This window comes from Phoxinus phoxinus (assembly GCF_949152265.1).
Source record: "Phoxinus phoxinus genome assembly, chromosome: 22".
Classification (NCBI taxonomy): domain Eukaryota; kingdom Metazoa; phylum Chordata; class Actinopteri; order Cypriniformes; family Leuciscidae; genus Phoxinus; species Phoxinus phoxinus.
This window is the reverse complement of record NC_136897.1, coordinates 19,509,526-19,534,855: the sequence shown is the minus strand read 5'-3', so window position 1 is coordinate 19,534,855 and position 25,330 is coordinate 19,509,526. Positions and strand designations below refer to the sequence as shown.

At 36.5% G+C, this 25,330-nt stretch overlaps 1 protein-coding gene across 7 annotated transcripts in view; it reads left to right on the top strand.

Moving 5' to 3' along the window:
* Window positions 1-25,330, top strand: part of iqsec1b (IQ motif and Sec7 domain ArfGEF 1b) — a 167,216-nt gene that overhangs the window by 16,016 nt on the left and 125,870 nt on the right. For 5 of the 7 annotated variants that reach the window (XM_079597278.1, XM_079597267.1, XM_079597284.1 and 2 more), the window contains exon 2: window positions 22,605-22,640. The exons of the other annotated variants lie outside the window; for them this stretch is intronic. In XM_079597278.1, the coding sequence (XP_079453404.1) occupies window positions 22,605-22,640 (36 nt within the window). The remainder of the gene's footprint in view (window positions 1-22,604; window positions 22,641-25,330) is intronic. 7 annotated transcript variants of the gene reach the window in all.

Below are 25,330 nucleotides of genomic sequence, written 5' to 3'. Positions count from 1 at the left end.
AAAACAATTAAAAAGCATGCAGGGTATGTCTTGTTGTGGCTATACTTTATATGAAATTATCCAGTGGCTTGATCCACATCCATTGTAAGTTAATTAATGTACACACGCATGATTTATTCTTTATTCTTTATTTTTTTAATTGAGGAACTAGTTGATATCGTGGTCACTCGCGGACGTCTGATCTCGACAGACAGAGGAAATTAATAACCGGAGAAGATTGCCAGAGCGCACCTATACCTATTACGTGATCGCCACTGACCAATGGTAGTTCGAAGGTGTTTACTAGCTGGAATTTTGTTTGAAATGACGTCACACCAGTTCATTCTTCGATTTCTCTTGAAGTATATCGGGGCATTTGGCAACCCTTTAAGAGGACATTCAGAATATACCATTGACTTTCAGTTTGGCTAATACTTTAATAGTTTGTGCTCATAATTAGATTTTAACTTCTCCCTATTCTTCCAGTTTTGAATTGTGGTCCAAATGCTTTGATTAGAAGCTTTGCCAGTCATGTAAACAATAGCTGTTTGGATCCTCCTTTTTGCCTCTTTCATATAAAAAAATCCCTGTTGTCTCCTGAAACAAAACCAACTTGAATGTTGACTTTTCACCAAGCATCTGCTGCATGCTGTCTATTCCTAATCCAAAGGGATGCAATCTGCAGCTGGCTGTGTGCTGTTTTATATTTTTTACTGCTTTTTCTATGAAGGTAATATGATGCTATAAAGAATCGCATGTGCAAGATGTTTTTATGTCTTTATTTGTGAAAGTGTATATAAGATTAGAAGTGTAAATTAAATTTGCATGTGCAAGAGAGGATTTGTAAAGGTGTAAATCGCCTTTCAAGTGAAAGAAAAAAATATTTGCATCTTTTTACTGTTTTTTTACCGTAAGTACCGTGTTTTGTGAAGCTGCAGCTTCATACTAACGCAAAATAAATATGATCTGTATTCTTCTGACTTCTATTTTTCCACGCTTACACTTTTGGCATGCCCCCCCCCCCCCCCCCCCCCCCCACACACACACACACACACACACACACAAATAGAGTCAGGGAGAAGCTCATTTGATTGGCTACAAAAAGACGCAACTGTACAAATAGGGTTATTTCAGGAACTTTTTTGCCCCATGCACACAACAAGTCATTTAGACATTTGCAACAGTTTATTTTTTTTACACAAATGTTGGTTTTACGCGATCAATCTGTTTTGCAGTTCCTGACTGTTGTTTTCGCTTGCAAAATTGCTGTTCACAGGCTTGCAATGCTTTTCGCTGTATTTGTGCGGGAAAAAAACGTGCCAAAAGTGTAAGCGCGGAAAAATGGAAGTCAGAATCATATTTATTTTGCGTCGTTAGCATGAAGCTGCAGCATCACAATACATGAATTACACTTACGAACAGTGTTGGTCAAGTTACTTAAAAAAAGTAATTAGTTATAGTTACTAGTTACTTCTCACAAAAAGTAACTCAGTTAGTAACTGAGTTATATCATTACAAAAGTAACTAATTACCAGGCAAAGTAACTATTGAAAAAAAACTTAAAAAAAGAAAGAAAAATTTAAATATGTGAAATATCTTGGATACCCCCAATATTAAATATGTTAAATGAATGAAATGGACACTAGAACAAATTATTATTATAAAACATTGATGGTTTAGAACTTTTAATATTTATTGCACAGACCACAACTGGCCAACAAATCCAAAAATAAATTACCGGTATGCTTCTTAAGAAATGTACCAAAAATAAGTAATACAAAATATACATACACATACACTCTTTGTAGTGCAAATGAAAATGATAAAACTTACAACTGGTAGACATACTAGCCTACTTGAAGTATTTTCTTCCTCACAAATGTAAACAGTTTAACTAAAAGTGTTCTCAATATAATATTGAACAATGTACCAACATAAATAATAATAATAATAATAAAATCTAATATTTTGGGGGTTTATTTGTATAACCTACAGAGAACGTCATCATCAGAGGTTTTTTAAGCCAAATTCTAGTCGTGTTTGCCGCACGTGTTCACAACCGGTCAAACAAAGATGTTTTCTTTGAACGTTCCCTGCTGGTTATTTTGGAGTTTTTTTTTTTATAACCATGTAAACTAATTAAAACGTTGCAGATGATAAATTATATTATGCTCGGACATAGGCCTACTTGTTCTCTCTCACGAACTGTCGAGCGCGCTCTCGGATGGACACACTCCGGTCTCTCTCGCGAACTGTCCAGCGCGCTCTCGGACGGACACACTCGGTCTCTCTCGCGCGCTGACGACGTTCGCTTCGCTTTTGTCCAGTCCGGCGCCTCGAAACACACACACACCAGAGAAAAGAGTTTGCAGTTCCTATGGCGGAGAAAAGAGCCCGATCGGATGAAAACCGCTTCAGTGAACTCAATTATAGTAACGGCGCATTTTATTGTCAGTAACGGTAACTGCGTTATTACGGAGGAAACAGTAATTAGTTAGATTACTCGTTATTGAAAAAAATAACGCCGTTAGTAACGCCGTTTATTTATAACGCCGTTATTCCCATCACTGCTTACGAATGACAGTAAAATGCTGCAAATATTGTTTTCTTACGCTTGAAATGCCATTTACACCTTTACAAATCTTCTCTTGCACATGCAAATTTAATTTACGCTTGCAATCTCATTTACACTTTCACAAATCTTACCCTGCGCATGCGATTCTTTATGGCATCATATTACCTCCATATTTTTCTAACAGGCCTTTCCTCAAGATGCTTTAAAAAGTGAGAATTTGCCACCTTCCTGCATGTGAAGCAAACAGAGCAATTTGACGTTAATGTTAAGGGAAGTGCTTAGTTCATTCACCAACTGTCAAAGCACAACTAGTCGCTACTCGCCGCCTCCTCTCGCCTGCTAGCATTTAAGCAGGTTCCCAATTAATGTCTCCGCTTCATGGAACGTCACAGCACAAGCCTTCATCTGTAATGGGTTCCCTTTATTTTGTTCTTATTGCGCCTCTAATGAAAATGGGAACCACACTGTTAATGTGTTCCTGTTATATTTGCATTTAATAACGATTGCCTAAGGCTTAGCGAGGTTTAGAAGTCGAGCTTTGAGAGGCACAGGGTCTTGAAAGTTGGTAATTTCATTGTTGATTTATGAGTTCTGCATTTGGCTCAGACACTTCCGCTAAAGTCAAGCTTCTAACTTGGAAATTCACAATAACCTCCTACATCACTAATCCGAGCTTTAGCCGTGGTCTTCCCACAACGGTGATGAGTAATGTTGGGAGTCTGTTTACATAATGCTCAATATATGTTAAGCCTTAAGAGCAGCTTTAGCTCTTACTACAGGCCTGCAAACACACTTCCTTGGGCTGCATTTTCTCTCTTTGGTCCAGTGTGCATCTGGTATTAACACCCGCCTCACAATTCGATCACAAGTGGTCATCTGAGACACTACTGTTTATTGCTGCCATTACATACGTTTTAAATGTGTCTCCTGTGACCACTTGAGACAAGGTCTCTGATTTTGTGTCTGCATGTTGATGAAGCCTAAAGAAAAAAGAAAAATTTGAAGAATTTTTTTTTTTTTAGTTGTAATTAATTAATAAAAAAAATGGTGGGGTGCACAATTTAGGAAAACAATACAATTGCGATAGTTTTGATTAAAAATTACAATTGCGATTCTAAAATGATTTTTTTTAACTCCATGTTTGCTGTGCTTGTTTGTAGGACCGCACAATTAGGCAAAAAGTGTTTATTTTTTTTTATTTTTTTATTTTTTTTTATGACTATACTACCATATTCATATTGATGAAGACAGCCATAAATAATAGTATTTCAATTTTACAGTAACTACTATTGTACTATAAAATTATATTATTAAAAACTATACTTTTTGCATTTTACAGTGAAATATTACAGTAGTAATAAATAGCCTATATACAATAGTTTAATTTAGTAATAATAACAATAATTTTATTTTACAGTACTATTATATTTATTTTATAATTATTTATAATATATAATTAAATATAATTAGATAGATAGATATTATTACTAAATTAAAATATGAAACAAATAATAATTAATATATGTTTTACTGTAAAAAAAATATATATATATTTTACATTTAGGAAAATAATATAAAAAATAATGTGGGTGTCCTTGAGTCTGTGATATGTTAGAAATGTCAGACTGCTTTACAATCAGAGGTTGAAACATTTTCACAATTCTCTTTGTTTTGCATTCACTTGAAGCATTTTTATCATTTTTTTTTTTTACATCATTAATTTCACCACCCCATTGCCATACATCTCTCTGAGGCCCTTCTGTCATTTCAAGCACCTGCAGGGCAACAGTGAACCAGGGCAGAGCCGCAGGTGAGAACTGCTGTATGCCAAAAGTCAAAGGTCATGCAGATGAAGAGAAGCTCCCCGGGGGCATTTTAATTAGGCTGTGATATGAAATCATCTCACCCTGTGCCAACATCTGAGGCGATTAAGCATAACTGCTCTTATTCAGCCTGGGCTTTTCAATAATTAGACAGAGATTAATGAGGATAATTTGGATTTATGTAACAGGTTAAGTAGACATTCTGTGCGACAGAGTTCCGGGGAGCAGCAGGCCAGCGTGGACGATGACTCCTGTGAATATGTGGAGTATAGGGACTGAGACATGCTGATGAAAGCTCAAGTCCAAGAAATATACTGCATTGTAGGTCAGCTGGACTGAGACAATCATTAGAATCATTTTGAAAATGTTCTGTAATCATGTTTGAAAGGTGTGATTTGGCTCTTTAGATTACAGCACAGAGATCTTCTCTCGTAGGCCGTAATCACAGGTTTTGGAACAGCCCCAATTATCTGAATCAGTTCAAGAGCAAGATTGGTGGCCAGAGTGTACATACACTATTAGCTTTTGTCCTCAAGGTAAGCTCCTAGAGCTCAGGCAAAGCAAATTTGACTGTATGTGTATACCTAGATTTAGGAATTAAGCCCAGGAGAGTACATTTTTTATTTTTTCTGGCCCATGATGATGTCAGATAAATCCTAAGGCCAATGCACACTGGACAGACGGCAACAGACACTTCGTCGGTTTTCTTCATATGTGTGTTACCCCTGTCGGCGTCTATTGGTGTTGGTCGGCAGTTGTTTTTGCCGGTGTTTTAATCAGTGTTTCTTGGGTCGTGGAATGCCTTAGAAGTGATTTATATGGTGATTTTCTGCTTTGGTCGGCGTCTGTCGATGTCGTGTGAATTGGAGAGCTCAGATTTATTAGTTAATCAGAGTCACTTCAGGTGAAGACAGTTGGGACTGTTTTACATGAGCTTGATGATCAGTTCATTCTTAATGGTTAGGCTATTCCAAGTAATAAAGATTGCTGATAAAGAGTATTAAAAAATATCGACTGATAACCGAAATTAATATGATTAATACTTTTATTCAGCAAGGACACATTAAGGTTAAAAGTGACTGTAAAGACATTTATAAGGTTACAATAAATTTTTATTCCAAATAAATGCTGTTATTTTGAACATTCAATTCATCAGAGAATCCTCAAAAAATTGTTCCACAAAACTATTAGGCAGCACAACTGTCAACATTAACACTTGATTTTAATGTGACGTAGTTAACCGTTACTACATGTTCTTACTAGTAAAATTAGTACACTATGCATAATTACAAGTGACTAACCCTAACCATAACCGTAAAAAAAGCACTAGTAATTTAACACAAGTAATTTTTATTAAATGTCAATATGAAAAAATGTAAAGGCTAATGTAACTTAGCAAATAGTATCACGTATACGTTTCAGGAAAGCTTTGGATATTTAAGCACACATTTTGCTTTGTTGTAAACAAAGGATGATAACAGGATGTCCACTTGTAAAGTATTGTGTTTGAGAAGTTCACACATCCTGTTTCTGAGCTAGATGTTCCTGATCAGAGCGTAGTCAAAGTGTCATTTATGCTGTCCTGCTTTATTAAGATGGTTATTTCTGGAGATATGTGGTTATGCTTGCCAGTAGTGCTTTTGTAAAGAATATTAAACACACACACACACACAAAAGAAAAAGAGCTAAATAAACAGCTAAGGCCTTAAGGTAGTCAATGACATTTTGCTTCATCCCTTTCTCAATATTAGAATGTGAGGTTTGTTTTTATGCATTTTCAGTCGGTCTGTTCTTTAATCCCGTGTCATCTGTTGAGCGTGTCCGGCAGGCTACTTTTACCAGGCCTGAACTGTACTGAACCCTTAAGTCGTATTCGCTCCATTTAGAAGCTCGTTTCTGCAGGCATGTGATTATGTCAGGGCTGCTGGGGTGGTTACATCATTTCCACCATAGTCCCTTTAATTTCTATGTATTTACTGGTGTTTGAAAGAGAATGAAAATCACTTTTGTGTTGTAATTATACATAGGGGAATTTGCTGAATGGATAGATTTCTTTCTTTACATAAAAAGAAAAGAAGCAGAGTTGCAATATGGCTTAAACCAGCCTAAAGTGTGTGCTGGACTGGTCACAAAGCTGGTTTCCTCTGGACTGGACTCGTATTAAGACTGCATCCAAAATACAGTAATATTTCTATTCCTGAGATGACAAAGCTGAATTTCCATCATTACTCCAGTCTACAGTGTCACATGATCCTTCAGATATCATTCTAATATGCTTATTTTGTGCTCATGAAACATTTATTATCAATATCATCATGTTGAAAACAGTTGTCCTGCTTAATATTTTTGTGGACACAGTAATGATTTTTTTCATTACAGTATATATTTTTTTCATAATGTCTTTCAAAATATGTCCCTTATGTGAAGGAGATTAGAACAGAGTCTGTGGTGTCATATCTGTCTTGATATTGACATCACGTAAGTGTCCTTGTCCTGACATGTATGTTCCTGTGTTACTGTATGTGTATTGTTGTTGACGTGATTCTTTGGAATCTAGTCCCTAAAATGCAGAACTGGATGATGTAGTTGGAAGGGTGTGAGGGGTTGGAAGTAATTTTGTTTGCTCACTTATTGTGTGTTACGAAAACATTGCTGACCAAAAATGACGTTTGAGGAGTTGTAGAATTTACCTCCTAGATACGTTTTGCAAACATCCAGTTATAATGAATCGGAGTACTGCTGGGAAATATTTTAAGGCTTTTAACATGGCTCCACGGGCGGTTTAACCTGTTTGCCTTGCCGTAAAATACACTTGGTAATTTGGTTTTATCCTGTAGGGGTTCCTGCTGATATTACCCACAGCACTGCTGTACCCAATGTCAAGCTTTCTTGAACGGTTAAATAAAACAGCGATTTTTCTCTCTCTCCCCCCCCCCATCTTGCTCTCTCATCTCGTGTGGATGTGAGTAAGCCACCTCCTGCCAGTGATTGATAATGCCCCTCATTATTTGTGCCATTTCATCTTTGGCTTCCTGGGGAAAGCCTCATGCAGAGACTGTCTGTATGCTTGGAGCACCTGCTAATGACTCTGAAAACAGCCCGCTCTCCACACACATACACACACGGCACAAATTCAAAGCAGAGGCAGGAAGTTCGGCACTGGCCACACGCTTTTACCAGCTGGTGCAAACGATCGTCTTTTCAAAACTGTTGAGACCGCTTTTAACCCAACAAGAGTCAAGGGCTGTTCTGATTGCAGGCTCGCGTGCTTGCATACTAACTGCTCGTTCTGTTTCTGTTTATACTTAGTATGTACATTTCTGTAAGGAATACCTAGATTTGCCAGAATATTATATCAATGTGCCTTCATTTCAACTCGTTTTCATTTGCCGTGTCATTAAATAGTAGTTAGTGTGCAAGTATGTCAGTATGCAATTCCAACATTTTTTACAAAATCATAAAAATAATTGAAAGAAAAGTTTTTATTTCCAAGATTATAACTGAACGGCACAACGTAATATATATATATTAGTAAAATAATGCCTGCATCATTATAAAAATACCGGCGGTTTCACTTAAGTTTTAAAGAATAGTAGCTAGTGTATAGTGTGTGGTCTTTAGTAACCTAATACAACATTAAGCTTGTTTTTCTCCTAAAAATCCCATGATTCCTCACCTGTTTTGAGGCCTGTAGGCCTACAGGAAGCAGCACAGGAAATGAGGTCGGGGCTGCTGGGTGCCTTTGGGAAGTGTATAAATGACGGGAACAAAGACAAGCTAGAGATAAGGTGACAGGAAACGGCCGGATTTAAATGCGTACCGCACCACCACTGCTTTTTCCCCCTTCCCTGCCTCGTTTTTTTTCTTTGCAGAAGGACAGCAGAGTTAGGCAGATGTGTGAAAAGTCTTCCCTAACAAAGGGATTTGACGAATAAATGCAATATTACTCTATTGATTCATCCGGGTTGGATGTAATCTCAAAGAACGCCGGAACAATGAGCTTAAATCGTGTGAGCATTAGCTGTTATGAAACTGCAAGCGAGCCGGTGCTGATCATGTTTTTCTCTCTGACTGCAAAAAATGACTCCTGCGATTGAATCATAAAAGCAAATCCAACAGCATAGAGAAGCAGAAAATCTGCTAAGAGCCATGATGACGGTTTTGTAAAATTCTTTCATATTTTTTTCTAATTTGCCTCATAAAATCCTTTTTAGCTCAGCGGTAGGCCAGCCTGGTTAAAACACACTGTTCATCAGCCAGCCTTCCCAGATTAAAGGAGTATTCCATCCACAAAAAAATGAAACTTCTGTTCTGTCATTTATTTATTCACCCTCATGTCGTTCCAAACAAAAGGAGAATATGAAGGAGCTTGAAGTGACACACAAGGGTGAATAAATAACATCGTTTTCATTTTTTGGTGAACTATTCCTTTTATAAATCCACTTAGCTATGTGTTGTTCATCTTCACGGTGCATTACTCAAGCTCGTGTTTGGCTGTGATCTCATTTGGAGCGCAACAATATTTCCGCAAAAACAGCTGAAGAGGTATGTGGGCACGGCGGAGTCAGATAGATGAGCAAGCGGTCTTATCAGCCCGGCCATCCATCCTGTCCGGTGCTTTTGGCCTGTCTGAATACAAACTCATCTTCTGATATCACAGAGATATTCTGCAGGTCAGCACTTTATTTTTGTGCTGTGACTTTATAAATCTTATTGGGGTATGTGTTAAGTGATGGAAATAACTGCCAAGTAAATCTCTCTGGCCTTCAAACAGCCGCATCTGATGTCAGGGACTGCTTAATGGACCAGTAATGAGCGATGTGAACATTCAGAAGAGTCTAAAATCTGCACCGCTGAAAGGGAAAGTTCACTAAAAGATAACAATTCTGTAATCATTTACTCACTTTTATGGAAGTTCTTCTTTCGCAGAACACAAAGGAAGAAAATGTGACACTTTTTTTATACAGTTACAATGAACAGGCTTTAAATTAGCCAGCACGAAATTATTAAATATGTCTAAATGCCTCATTGATCTTTTTGTGAACTATTCATCGGTGTATGTTTAATTTTAATGACCTTGACATTTTTAATCAATGTCTTAACCTGATTTTCCAGCAAAACAACAGATTTTGGTAGCATATAGCCCAACTTCTCCAATCATTTTGTCTTCTTAAACCTTCCAGGCCCTATTTTACCGATCTGAAACGCAAGTATCAAACGCGAAACGCAAGTAACTGTGGGTGGATCTCGGGCGCTGTTGCTATTATACCGGCGGGATAAATGACTCTTGGTCTGGGTTGGTCTGAAGTAGCTACGTTACTCATAGGTGTGGTTTGGGCGTAACGTGCAATAAACCAATCAGAGCATCATCTCACATTCCCTTTAAGAGCAGACGCGCTTGTTCCATGGCGGTTGCTATTATAACGGCGGATTTGCCAGGCGCACGCAATTTACATGATGGTAAAGGTGATTTCGCAATGAATTTTTACAATGAATCGGTTGGTCCAATTTGGTCTTTTTTTGTGTTCAGAGTCCTGTTGGTTTGGAACAACATTAGGGTAGTGACAATATTTTCATTTTTGGGCGAGCCTTTTTTTAAGACGTGCTGTAGTACCTACCCTGCCCGCTCAACTTAATTCTTTCAAAATGCTCCAACCACTTGCGGTAAGCTTATAATTATATTGTGTCTTGCTGGGAATGGTATACTCTTGCAAAGCTAGCCAGTTGTATTGAGCCATTTTCAGCCTGATTGGCCTTTTTGTGTTCAATAGGTCAAAATATCTTGAATGGCTACATTACGAAGCCTTTGGAGGATGGATGCCAGTTATTTGGTCACCTGCCATATTTTTTCAAAGCCACATTGCCAGCTTTGGGGAGTAACTCATTACAAAGGGTAATTAAATAAATAGTAATTAAAATGAACTACATTAGCATTAGCACAGTAGCATGGTCATTTTAGCTTGTCTACTATCAAGCTACTCTTTCCAACAAGAAGCAGGTTAGCGTGACAAAACCTTTCACTAGGGTATTGGTGCCACAGCTTTACAGCCAAGCGAGCCAAAGCAATAATCAAACACATTCTGTCTCATGCACTGTATGGCCAATGTGGACACCTCCTTCAAATTAACAGTTTTTTTTTATTCCATACAGTTCTGTGATGACAGATAGTTCTTCTATGTTGTAGAAGAACTTGACTGGTCTGTACAAAGCCCAGACCTGAAACCTATTAAACACATTGAAATGAATTGGACTGCAGATGACAAGCCAGACCCTGTCACCCACCATCACTGCCTGATCTCAATGATGCTCTTTAGTCTAAATGGGAGTAAATCCCTAACATCTAGCTGAAGGCCTTCCCAGGAGAACTAAAGCTTTTACAGCAGAAAAACGGAGGGATTAATGTTTTTTTTTTTTTTTTTGCCTTGCTTTTGAAATTAAATGTTCAAAGACACAAGAGTATCAGTGAGGTCAGGCACTGATGTTTGGTGTTGGAATCTGCTTCACTGTTCTAGTGTATCCCAAAGGTGTTCAATAGAGTTTCAGGTCTGGGCTTTGTGCTTTTTTTCTTCTTCTTTTTTGAGAGAGAGAGAGAGAGAAAAAGAGTAGCTTGACTGTAGTTGACCTACTTTAAATTATAAGTAGATTTGGTAGCTATAGTTTCAAAGTGGATTCCCCAGCAGTGCACATTTTATGGTGATCTGTTATAAACAATATTCAATATTTTCTATTAAAAGTTTTGCTGTAAAAGCGACTTTGTACAATTGGCCTATACATGTTTTGTTTTTTTTAGTCTGTCATTCTTCAATTTTTACGTTTAAAATAGAGCTCTGCATAATCCCACCATTTTTCTTTTCATGTGTACAAAGCTGCAGAGAAAACTGTGATGAATAATTTTATTGAGAAGCTCTGGCATATCTATTATAAACAGAGAACCCGAAAGGCCCTGGAGCATGACTTCATTCACCTGGGAAAAAGACCAAGGCAGCACTCTTATACAGAGCTGCTGTTTTACAAAATCCCATTTCTTGCTGTATTAGTCAGTCCTTTTCTGTAACTTTATAGGCTTACCAAAAACGCCCATAATATTCCCATTTATACGATGATGGAGTGATCAGTCCTGCTGAGAAAAAAGGGCACATTTTAAGGCTAATTCCTCCTATTTAGGCCTGATTAAATTAAATATTTGTGCTGAAGGTTCTAACTAGCTGCAGTCTGGCTGATCATGTTGTAAAATGCAAATAATTCGATGCATGATACTGATTTGTTAATGTATGTAGTGCATTACTCATTTTCTCATAATGTGCTAATGCAGTTAAACATGGTCTTTGGCTTACGGATGTTGAGGACCCCAATCATCACTCCTAGAAAGTGAATCCTTTTAAAGGAAGTGCAGACTCAGCGAGTGTGACTAAATGACTTTAAAAAGATTACAGTACAGTCAGTGGATGAGAATGAATCAGTGTAAGATGCCCGGGTCAGTCGTGTTATAGAGTTACTGGAAATCAGGATGCACAACAGCTTGAGCCATTTTCTTCTGGATGTTGGATTATATCTGATGCATACTGTATGAATTTTAATTTGTGCTTTGTCAGATTTTGGAAATTTGTGGATGGGTAAAAATCACTAATATTGACCAAAATGAAATGATATAGTCACTAATATGATCTACAGTCATAACAGAAATATTAAAGACACAACAATAAACAAAATTCATAATTTACTTACCCTCATGTCATTTCAAACCTGTATGACTTTTGTGACTGAAAAAAAAAGTAATTGTAAGGATGAATAAACAGATTCTCTATTCAGATCTTTATTTGAATGACATGAGGGTAAGTAAATGATGACAGCATTTATTATTTTATTAACAATCCCTTGCAATTTTACATAGGAAATGGCTAATATGTTTTGGAGTGCAAGTTTGTTTTTGATGACATCAGGGGAAATAAATGATAATCCACAGCTAAGCTGTCTAGAATTCATTGTCTTAATGCAGTCTGATATTTACCACGGTTCAGCCGCATCGAATAACATCCGGAAATAACTTCACGAAGCAAATAAATAGTTGCTTTTCAAGGAGAAAATATTTCTAGGGATGTTATAAGTGATATGCACCCAAATAGTACTGCATTGTAACAGATTGTAAAATGAATTCTTCTAGACCAAGACTGCAGAATGCATGTCACAAGGCCCGGAACCACAGTTCTTAGCCCATTTTATTGGGCATAGTTCTCATTAGAGCAGCTCTTTAAATGGCCATTTTCATGTGACCCAAATTGCTGACGGGGCTGTACCATAATGGCCCATTTGGATGAAAACTAATGAGAAGAAAAATGCAATAGCCATAGATTATCTGTCAGATGCTTGTTGCCAATCCATCATCAGGTTACATGAAATTTTAGTTCAGTGTCGAAATTTGAAGGTTCGCTTTGGGTGGAAAATATCATGTTCCTGGTCTCTTTGTTAAAGCAGTTGGAGCATGTGGCACATGTGAAGTGGGTGAGCTTTAGTCCCTGCCAGGCTTGACTGCTCACATTGCAATATGTTTTTAGAGCCGAGGTGAACTTTCATGCTCAAGTGCCATGATAAATTGTTAACATTTTGTTTGGAAGGTGAAGGGAAGACCCCTGGTGTCGGGCTAACTTGGTTCTTTCAAACAGGAATAACCTCACCGGCTACATATCCGCTTGGCTAAGTGTCATTTCAGCTGGAATTGAACATGGTGGTAAAAAGGGTATTTCTGTTGAATCGACTGCACTCCGCCAGGGCGTTTTGCACATACTGAGCACACAAGAATCAATAGAAATTCATTTGGTATTGATAGAGACTTGGGGCTGTGTATTTACGAACTTGTGCAGTTGGTTGGCACCTGAAAAGATGGCGTGCTGTATGGTATTGTGTACTCTGTCTGGTCTGGTAAGTTTTGCTATCTGCAGTTTGGCCTAGCAAACGTAAACCGTATGATGACGTATACTTTGCATTTGTGCATGCTACTGCTTGTAATTACCATACTACGCTGCATTGTTTCCATATAAATTGGAAATTGGACGGAAAGAATCCAGTGCGTGTGAAATTGTGGCGGTAAATCCAAAGGGACAAATACTTCAATAAGAGTGAAACTGCCGTCTTCTCCTCTTGAGTCTTTACCTAGTTACAGTGGTAAACAGCTGCTGCTGGTGCTCATGGCGGACCCACACTGATAACGCAAATGTACCACAGTTTAGATCCAAATAATACAGTTTTGAAAGATAAGAAACGGGCGGAATCGAACTCTTTGAACCAAGCAATTAGACCAAGAGTGAAAACAACCTAATAGTTACAGCTTACTAAATGTCAGCATGTCCTTTCACAGACTTTTCCTTTATTTTCAGTCCTTTGAGTTTAATTAATACTGGACTCTACGGCGTCTAAGGCTCTACACAGATGTAGAGTGCCGTTCTAACAGTAGATGCTCAAGACAATAGTCAATAAATCAGGTGACACCTGAATTAAGCCAACAAAACTGATTTTTCGTACAGTTCTTATTTTAGCAAAGCACAGCTATGTACTTTGAGTGATAAACCCTTCAAATATGTAAGGTTGCAGGTCTAGGGAGAGTCAGGCCCACTTCATCCAGTTTAAAAATGTGATTTGCCTTCCAGGCACTGATGTACGGGCTGGCGGGTGAAAAGGTTAATTTCATTGCCCTGCTGGATTAAACAATTTTCAGATTTAATGGGGAGAGAGGACAAAAGGAAGCGAATGAAAACTTGACTTTTGGTGACCTTTAATAGACATGGGAGCCAGAGCTAGCCGCAGGACTGCGCCAACATTTCCAGAACGGCACCCACAGGTGGATGATTTTAAATTGGGTCTGCTTTTTGCATTTATAACTCTATAGTGCTGCACCCTAATAGTCGACTAAACGTTAGTCGACGAGAAGAGGCTTAGTCGATCAAACTTTTATTAGTCGGTTAATCGAAAAAAATGGAAATCCAAATGTTCGCCTGTTATTCATCAACCTCAAATATGGCTTATCATTTTAAACATGTAAGTAGCAACTTTACTTGGTTGCTCATTATAATGTTAACCTAGATAAATGTGCGCTATTATTTGGGGCATCTCCAAATGTCCGTGCGGAGTGTAGAAGCTAAAGTATAGCGCGCGCATGACATGGAGGCGATCACTTGCATTTTTCCCGGATAACAGCGGAAGCAACTTAAAATACAAAATTTTTTGGTCATACAGATTAGAGTAATAATTATTTGAAACTTTTATTTGTGTAAACTCATAAATGCCTCCTTGCTGTTTTTTGCCGACACATTTCGTTACTTTTGCGGCAAGCTTTGTATAGGCTATACATTACGCCTATATAAAAAGGCTTATTATGGTTTGGTGTTGCCCCCAGTATATATTAATTAGTAATTCAATTAATATAAAAGTGTGATTAGTCGACTAATGGTGAAAAATTAACGAGTACTAGTTGACTAGAAAAATCTTTAGTCGAGGGCAGTCCTAATAGTGTGTGTGTGAAAAAAATGCAATATATGCATGGCTCTGATAAGAAGAGTTTTTGGAAAAGTTAAAATGGAACTAGCATGAATGTATCATTATCTTTCATTGCTCCAGTGTTTTAGAGATCAATAGAAAATATGATGAAAGAAACAAAAAGGTCATATACTGCATGCCAGAATGGTTTCTCATTAATTTTTTGTTTAAACTGTGATTTTAACATGCAGCAGGGGAGATGAAATTATATTTTATGATACAAATCTGTGAAACTTGGCATGGTTTTCACTTATTTATATTCTCAGGCACCAAACAACACAGTGGCGAGAAATTTACTTTGTATTTTATAGTTGTGCTCATGTCTGCTTCCCCAGTTGGGTTCTGTCTTGGGCAGGGAAGTTCTGCAGTGTGAGTAATTTTCTTTTGTCCTGAAGGGCCAAACAAGAAGTCAACACTGTTTCCCACTGCGGCCATCTTTTTGAAAATTTAAAAGGTTGGAATTATTTATGCCTGCACAAACACTGACTGTTTTAAACATCCTCTTAATGAGGGGCAGTTAAAAGCTCAAAGCATTAGAACCGAAGGATAAACATTTATGAACCAACAGACAATCAGAAATGAATGAAGATATTAAAATCACACAAGTACGATCCCAGTGTGTGAGTGCTTAATATAGATAAGAATACAAATGTTTGTGTGTGTGCGTGTGTCGCTCAAAGCTCAATTTGTTGAAGATGAATTACTGTAGCTGCCCTAATTTTCTCTCAGTATCTGAATCCGACTGGTGAATTGTGCTAATGTGCTGGACGATTAAGCAATTGCCCACGTTAAGAGTGAAAATCTTCTCGTCTTTATTGTAGGACATTGTTTCTCCATAATGGTTGCTGGTCTGTTTTAATTAAGTTTAGCAAGACTAGCATAGTTAACAGATGTCACATTTTAAAAGAAAGGATGTTATATGTTGCTACTGATGTCAAAGACTTCAAATTTCTAGATGCTTACTAAATTAGGCAGATGCTATCAACTGATTTTGTTTTAAAGTTACCGTAATCGATGAAAGCTCTAATAGTTTATCTTTACCAAGTCAATTTCATACGTTTTATTCACATTTTATGTTTCATGTAATGTTGTGGTGTCTACATTCATTTGGAACATGAAGCAAAACTGCTTGAAAACAACTGGTTTAAGTAATACCACACTTTTGCTCAGATGTGCCCGTGATGATAGTGTCATAGCAGTCATTTAGTGTAGTATTTTGTGTAATGGGGCTCTGCTTTAAAGCTTCTATAAATGTATATCAGTGTTTGGAACTGGGAGGGTTTGCATTAGCCTGGAGCAGACAGCTAGTATTGATGGTTCTGTTTGGCTGCTATACTCTCTCTCTAACATGGCTGGAAACCATCCCTTTTGCCTGGAGAGCCTTCCAACCCTTATATTTTACCCACAGATGTAGCTATATAACGTAATGAATACCAATAAGCTTTCTGAGCATAACCTGTTCGGGTATATGGATAGATATAATTTGTTATTCAAATTGAATGCTTTGATTTAATTGTGTTCATAAGTATGCCATTAAAACAAGCTTAGAAATGATGATTGATTTTGATAGGACCTCATTAGAGCTATAACGATTAGGGTCATTATAACCTTGTGTTGTGGTGATTGAGCAGCAGTGTTATGTTTCATTGAATTGACATGCCTCTCCGATACCATGATACGTGAGGACCAGTGATTTTATTAGGCCAGAAAAGATGGATGGACAGTCGAAACATTGTGGATTAAATATTGTGTTATTTGAAATGGTTTTTATCAGTTTCCCATACAAATAAATCTTTCTAGAACTGGACACATTGACAGACTTTGATTAAGTATATAAATGTATGAATTTATCATGTTATATATATATAGGTCTGGCATGAAACTCTAGATGATGCAGGCTGATAGGTCTTTAACTTATTGGTAGAAATCATGTCATTATTTACATAGCACAGCTGATTGGTTGCTGTTGCATCAACGACCAATGAGCTTGCTGCTCAAACATTTACCAGCTTGGCATTTTTTTGCGGTTAAGAGTCTGCTGCACGCTTTCAGAACCCTCTCCCTTCCCCAGGTCCACCTGTGTAGATCTGTACAGGGGTTAATGTCTCTGTATTTGCTCTGCAGCAGCGTAGCAGATCTATTCTGCCAAGACCAAATATAAATCCATTATCATGCCAATCTCTTACCATACCAATCTCCCGAAAGTTGTCATATATATTATATATTATATATATATATATATATATATATATATATATATATGCCTCACAGATTTGTATATGTTGTTATTTATAGCTACATTTATGTCTGTAGCAGCTACACCATGTAGCCTATAAGTGAACATAATTGAATACAAATATTTTAGACTAGAGCATGGTAGATTTTCTTTCTAATACAGGTTAAGCTTGGTTTCAAATTCAGTGATGTAAACTGAGGATTTTGATACTGCTCACTAAGACCTTCAGACCATGTGCTATCTTTGTGTCCTTCGTCGTGTGGTCTGTTACTCTGGAGGTTTTTTTTTAAACACGTCACTGGAGGCCACAAAACGATTGCTGTGCAGCATTTTCCTCAGACATCTGTTCCACGGCCACTCCTGTGGGGAGGCATTGCCACGGCTTTGAAGTGCTGGAGCTGTGATGTTAGATTTGTGCTTGTCTCACACTTTGTGGATGGAGTCCAAACTCTCCTTACTTTAAAAAGCCCCAGTACACTGAACTTTTTCTTTCTTTCTTTCTTTTCTTCTACTTCTTTTTTTTTTCTTTTTTTAACTGATCTGAGTTTCTTTTGATGATCTTGAGTATTGAGTATCCCCGTGTAAGACCTGTTCCCTGGCTTTTAAAATTAAGATGGAATTCCATTTGCACTGAAGGTGATGCTTATTAATTTTGTTTTGAACATTTGGAGCTTAAAACTCATCGCTCAAAAACAGTAGGTGCATTAGGTGTAACTGAACAGCAGTGTCCAAAATGGACATTCCCCAAGCACCAAATCAAGTGCTTAAATTGGCTGAATATTTTTATTTTATTTTAGTAACTGCACTGTTTTATGTCGGGCTGGTTTAAAAATATACATTTCTTGATTTTAATACATTATCATTTTGATGAACCGGTATTGATTCTTAAATCCCTATTCACTTTCACACAGTGTATTATGCCTTGTTCCGTTTATCATATCAGTGAGCTTTCATGAGGTTTTACGCATGCGCAGTTAGGTGGATTTAGCATTTTCTGACGGACTTTTGGAAACCGCTTGAAGCAGAAAAATGCTGTTTTCAAATGTATCTAGTTTAAGGGGGACATGAACTGAGAAATCAAAATTCCCTTGATCTTTTGACATATATTAAGAGGTCATTGTACTATAAAAAACATCCTGCAAGTTTTAGAATTTAAAACATTCTCATTTGTCAAAAAACAGCTTACCGGTATATTGTAGCCAATCTGCCAAAACGATAAATTGTGTAATGTGCCACTATTACGTAATAGTGTGGCTAAACACCACCTCCGCAGAAGATCAACGCCTGCTTGTACATCACTGCCTGTTTAGTGTTTAGCCCCTCCCACCGATTTGCATATGTAGTAGGTAAATATCAAGAGATGCAAATGCTTGGTCCTTTTGTTAACTTAATTTTACCGCCGATACGTTCACAAACTAGGCACAGTTCGACGCAGGATTTTCAGAAAGATTGAAACTAAAAGATGAAGCTGTGCCGACTATTTTGTATCCGACAGTAATGTCGCACCGCACAATTGTGAGTTACGTGGTCACTGTTGCTTTGTCTGTTATTACAGATCGTTTGATATGTACCAAGTATTTATGCATTTTTAAATTGTGATTAAATGATCAGCACAAGTTTATCTGGACACTTGCCAAAACTCCTGTTATAATCAGTTACACTGGACAATATGCACTTGCTATATACATCATGTTTGCATTGTTATTTATGGATAAAGCAGTCGTGAGAGTGCACAAATCGCGTTGCAATGACGAGATCAATGTATTCACGTGATCAACAGACTGTCATCGGCTACAATAAACAATAAATCACAGTTACATTTTACCTCAGAAAAGCCATTTAATGTCCATAAACTCATTATAGTCAGCTAGAAAAAAAGGAACTCTAAAGTGGAACATTTTGCTAAATAATTGCAGTATAATGCATATACTCACTATGCAGTATCTCAAAACACATTTGTTCACAAGGCCTTTCCTTGATTTATTTTATTGTTGTATTTTTTAAAATGATCATATTTCTATTATAATATGTGTGTATGCGTTTCTCTTCTGTGAATGCACACATACATATCTCTTCTGTAAAGCACTTTGTAAACCCTGTTTTTAAAAGATGCTATAAAGCTTTAATTTCTTGCTTATTCTTTGTTTCTTTACTTACGTTCTTTCATATTTAGTGTTTCAATACATTCATCATGTTTTTTACAACAGCCACCATTTAAGTTCATATTTCAAAAAACATAATTGTCATTAAAAAAGCATTATTATAATGTTATATTATTATAAAAACTTGTCATTTATGTTGTAGCCTATCAAAATCATTTCACTTTAATATTATAGTTATGTGCCAATATGTTCCCTGTATAGTTTACAGCATTAGTTGAAAATGTTCATCTATTGGAAAATTCGGCGTGTCAAAATCAGACTTGAATCAAATCACAAGCTTGTGAATCGAAATCGAAGTAAATCATGAAATTTGTGTCAATACCCAGCCCTAGTTTTAAGTTGAAAGATAGTTTGACTCTTGTTGATTTTCGTGATTCAAACTATTTAAAACAAAGACCATCTATTAAAAAACGACCATCCACTAAAAGACATCAGACAAGAAAAGCATTATTTTTGTACCCTGACTGCAGGACTTCGGTCCATCAAATTGATTGTCCTAAATTTGTTAGAGCTTCCTATTCAGTTCAGTGGCCTTTTAAAGATATGCTTGGTTAACTTCTTCCTTTTAAAGTAACATTTACTAAGGAATTATATTTATTAAGAAAGAGCTTCCTGCATGTTTACAAATGTTCCGATACCGCCAATCATCTGTTTTGTTTCTAAGTGTCTGGCACTGTTTGGCTGGTGGTTAACCAGAGCGAACTTGAAATCTCTAATCAAAGGCATAGCAAAAATTGTGTCTGCATTGCTGTCTACTGAGAGCATTGAATGAAATGCATCTGGTAAAGAGTTGTTGTTCTTTTTTCCCCTGTCAAGAATAAACAGGTCATGTCTTCTATCCAACTGTCTGGCAAAGGTTTCAGGTTTCCTGTGACTTTCAAGATGTCTCAGTCGAGTGCAGTGGCGTTGGTTTGGTTTGAACGTTCATAGGGGGATGTTTGTTTGTTGTTGCTGCTGTAGAGTACAACAGGGTCCCAGAATAAAATCTCATTCATTTTCTCCATAGAGAAATTGATTTCAGTGTTTAAACCTTTCAAGTCTAATCTACAATGAGCTCTGAGTTATCAGTATATATTATTCATAATAAACGTAAAATATTTAATTCAGTCCGTCCTATACAGTCTTAAACTGCACTACACTTTAAAAGTTTGGGGTTGGTATGAATTTGAATAGTAATGTTTTTGAAAGAAGTTTCTTATACATTGATACAGTAATATTGTGAAATGTTATTACAATTTAAAACAACTGTTTTCTATTTTAATATGTTTTAAAGTTGTCATTGCTCCAGTACTAAGTGCCATAACACTTTAAAAGGATTCAGAAAACATATTTTTTTAAGAATGAAAAAAAAATATTTTATATCATTAAACGTCTTTACTGTCCTGTCATTAAGTCTTATGTTAAATGAAAAAATCTATTTATAAAAAACAACAACATTATCTATCCGTCAGTCTATGTCTATCTATATTATTATATTATATCTATATAATTTTTTATCAATATAAGCAAAGACTGTCAGTCAGTCAATCGTTTCATATTGTTACCATTGTTATTGTAATACTTCTGGTATCAAGGAAGCTGAAAAGTATGGTCACTTTTGAGCTCCATTAATTTATTTTTAATGATTTGTTCTTTCACTCTAGACCATATAATGGTTTATCATATCACCAACAAATTAAAGTATTCATAAGGACATTAATGTGAGATCAGTATGGTTCATTTTAACAGGTTAGACTAATTTAACAGCAGTTTAATGCAAAGTATAGGTGCATTTGTGGCATTGTGGTTCTTCTTATTCCCTCTTGCATTGCCTCATTTGCCTAATTGCTTAATTTGCCTATTACTATATTATATTAGCCTGGCACGATCACAACAATATTTCAAAACTAACACGAAACCCTTATAATGAAGCACCTATGACCCACTTGGGTTGCTTTATTATCTCTTTGTACTTATAAATGAGGAATATTTGCAAAAATAATTTACATATATATGTGACTGCTTAATTAGTAAATGCCGAGTGGTGTGTTTTCAGCTGAACTTGCAGTTATCAGTGCCAATATTTAGCAGAAGCAAAACAAACTAATCAAATTTGAAATCTGCCATCAACCTAGTCGAGGAATAGCAACAACGCAGCTGTGGAAGTAAAAGAGACGACCACCAATAGGAAAGCACATTTCAAATTCCTTACTGGGAACTACACCGCTTTTTGATATTTGTAGTATATGTCAATATCATCCACTCTCAACATCAACACAGTGGTCACCTCAGCTCTCTGGCTCAACACCGTTTTCATTTAGTGTGACCGCTTTGTTGTGTAATGGGATCAGAACCAGTTTTCTGTCCAAAACCTTTCTGACATCTGTCTGAGAGCGAGGCTGCTGGCACTTTAAGTCCAATGAGAACCATAGAGTTTCTAAAAAAGCCTTTTTCTCAAACGTAAACTTGTGAATTATTAAACAAGGGCTTGGGCTAGGGGATGCCTTAGGTAATCTGCCAGTTGCAAACGCGAATATCAGAGCTTTCCATCACATATGGAGAGCCTGCTGGTATAGAATCGGATCGCCACTGGGTGTTTAGAGAATGATAAATGATTCTTTACCTCCTAGAAAAGGTGTAACAACATAATTTAATTGTATTAATGTGACGGGGATCTATGTCTATGTCCTTGGGTTGTTTACAGCTGATCTGTCAATCATGTATTATACAATAAATATACAGAATATACATTTCCTTTGTCTTAAAATATTAAAAAACAATATTTTTTAAACCTAATGAACTGATTCAGAAAGAAAAAGTAATATAATATGGCAACACTGGTTTGATTCTGATTGATTTGTTCATTTTGTCATTAGTTATAATGTCTTTTCTGCCATATGCATTTCAATTGCTATTTATTTAGCAAATATAATATTCAAACTGTTATTAAGACAACATGTAAAAGATTCCGTGAGTTAATTCTGTAAGGGATTCGTCAATGTTATATTGTAAGTTTGTGAGTGTTTTTAATGATTCATTAATAGGGCCAACTCAGAGTAATTTGTTTGTCAATCATACTTTACTTGTACTGTATGTTTTTGATTGACTTGACTGAATGAGTTCATAAGAATCATGAATGTTATTGCATGCGTCACTCAAGGATTTATACTGTAGGCAAGACAAATTTAGAGAGTAAACACAATGATACTGATATCGTTCTTTGGGTACAAGGAGGATTTCTTTTGGTGGAAGTTTAATGTCAAGTTTTTCACTGCCTTTCAAAATTTCTACTTCTAACTCTGTCTTTTTTTTCTCTCCCACAGGCATGAAAGTGAAGGCTTGTGTGTCTCAAATGTCAGGTAGGTTAGGAGAGGACACCCTCTCTGTGGATCTTGGCTCATCTGCTGTCACTATGATGCTTGTATAGTAGATGCTCGGAGAACTGCATTTCTCATTGCCATGTCAAACTATGCGATGCACATTATTTAACAGACATGTCATTTCCATGACTGAGTCATGCATCTTTGTTCACATTTTCCGTGCCGTGCCGTGTCTCAGACTCGCATTAGCTTCTTGGATGGACAATCCTCATTGTCCCCATCACAGACTTGTAATCTGTTTCCCTCATTGGGGGATTTGTAGGAAACACTGACAATTTTTATTTATTTAATTATTTTTACTTTTTCTAGGGCTGCTGATTTTTGGATTATGTGGATTATTTTTAAGCTTTTCAATTTGCATTCAAGGGCATTGTGTAATCAGGGATGTACCTTTGAATGCTTTCAATATCGCCCTAGGCATTTAGTCATTTATTCCCTAAACTTCATAAAATAGCTTATGGCAGTGATGTAAAGATGTATAAAAAGTAGCAATGATATTTAGTTTTTATTGAAATTAAATTAATCTGTCCTAAAAGGTTACAATAGGGCAGATTAAGAACTTAAAGCACAAGTTGTTTTATTTATTTATTAGATTTTTAAAGATATTTTTTTATTCTGTATAGTTGAGGTAGATGAAGATATCAAATTAAATTTGGTTCACAGGTTCGTTCAATCATTTCAGTTTGTCAGCAAAATAATTAATGAGCTTAATGATATTTTGACTTTTTTTTGGACATATCTAATATTAATAAATAAATAAAAATCAGTTTTGATTTTGAAATGAACTAATACTCTACTACGATCCTGATTTCTTTATCCATACCTTACATAGACTTTATCGATACTGTAAAAGTATTTGTGCATAATCTAATTATAATTCATAAACTAAGCCTTTGGATTTCATGACGTCACAACCAGCATGTGTTTTTGTTTTTCATAAATAAATCGCACAGCCTACTGTACAGTAAAACATCAAACCTTAAACCTTGAGAGACCTTTACATCATCTTGAGGTTGCTGATTTATAGCTCAAGTGGCAAAAATAAGACGCTTGTCCGTACTATCGGTCTACTTGACACTTCAGTGAGACATTGTGGATGTGTTTTCATCAGTTTAGAGGCGGGGATCTCTACATCATTGTGACAGATTCTCTTAAAGGACGGGTCTTCAGAACACCTGTGAAGCAGATCTTTATTAGTAACAATTTGTGGGCACCGTCGTATCGCGACACAAGTTAAAATGGAAAGACGACTGCTTGTAGTATCCATTCGGTTGAACATTTATGCGTGTTTCAACACTAGGTTATTAACAGGCGTAATTAGATCCTCGCTCAGTGCTGCGGTGTCGTTGCGTGTGAATCAATGTACCTCAACGCTTCCTTCCGGCTTGGGGTGGCATTCGATTAGATGGAGCAAGGAAATCCTCAGGGACTCCTCCATGCATTCAGCAAGTCCTCCTCAACACTCATAGCATTTTGTGAGCCACTGAAATGGGCTTGTTCGGGGTTTGCTGTTGATCCCAGATTTCATCAGCCAGTGAAATTCGAATTGAGTGCTGGAGAGGAAATTGTTGCAAAAGAAGCTCAGGCTGCTTATCAAAGCGAGAAGCTCCCCTAAGGTGCGTTCCTGGAGGAACATTGGACTTGTGCAACAGCATTAAACATGATAACACACAACAGTTGTCAGTAATTTGCTAATTATCTGGCTGCAGATTGATGACACTTATTAGTTTTAGGGTAAAGTGCTGTAAGGGATCGAGGGTGAATGATCATAATCGGGGAAGATCGCTGTGTATTTTCTGTTAGGCTTAGCACACCATGCAGTTTCATAGAGAGGAAAGCATTGCTGTCTTAGCCTTTAGCCTGAATGAGAACCAAAGGCCCCGGCGTGTGTTGACAGTCTCTTGGCTCAGTGTTCTTCTCAGATCTGTCTTATTAACATGCTAAACTTGATAAGATTGTTGAATTGGAAAAGCAAGTCAGATTTTAATCTAAATTTCAAGTTCTTTCCTGTGTTGGTGTGAATGAAGCAGATGTATAATTTGGCAGTAGAGACCAAGGACTTTTGGAAGAAATGTTAGTGTGTTTGTGTTATAAATGGGCCAATATATCAGCCAATCTTTGGTCATTTTGAGATGATTCACATCAGCTGATAAGCATATCCATTTGGCCGATTTCAGTTCTAAGCTCTACTGACAACTTCATCAACAAATTAGAAACCGTTTTACTTTTTTTTGTGTGTGCGAATTTTATTTTAAAGTAAATATATGGAAAAATAATACATATTTTAATATAATTTTTACTGTAAAAAATGAAAAAATTCACAGACAAAATGGAAAACAGGAATTAACTGGAAGTCAACGCACTGTATATTAAAATGACTAATATTGTAATGTCTTATGCTCACCACTGCTGGTTTTATTTGATTAATGCAGTAAAAACTGTATTATTGTAAAACATATTTTTATATACAGGTGAAACTAAAAAAAAATGTATATCGTGCTAAAGTTAATTTATATCAATAATTCAACTTAAAAGGTGAAACTAATATATTACTCATTACTTGCAAAGTGAGATATTTCAAGCCTTTATTTGTTATAATTTTGATGATTACAGCTTATGAAAACCCCAAATTCAAAATTTGAATATTGTGAAAATGTTTTCGTAAGCCA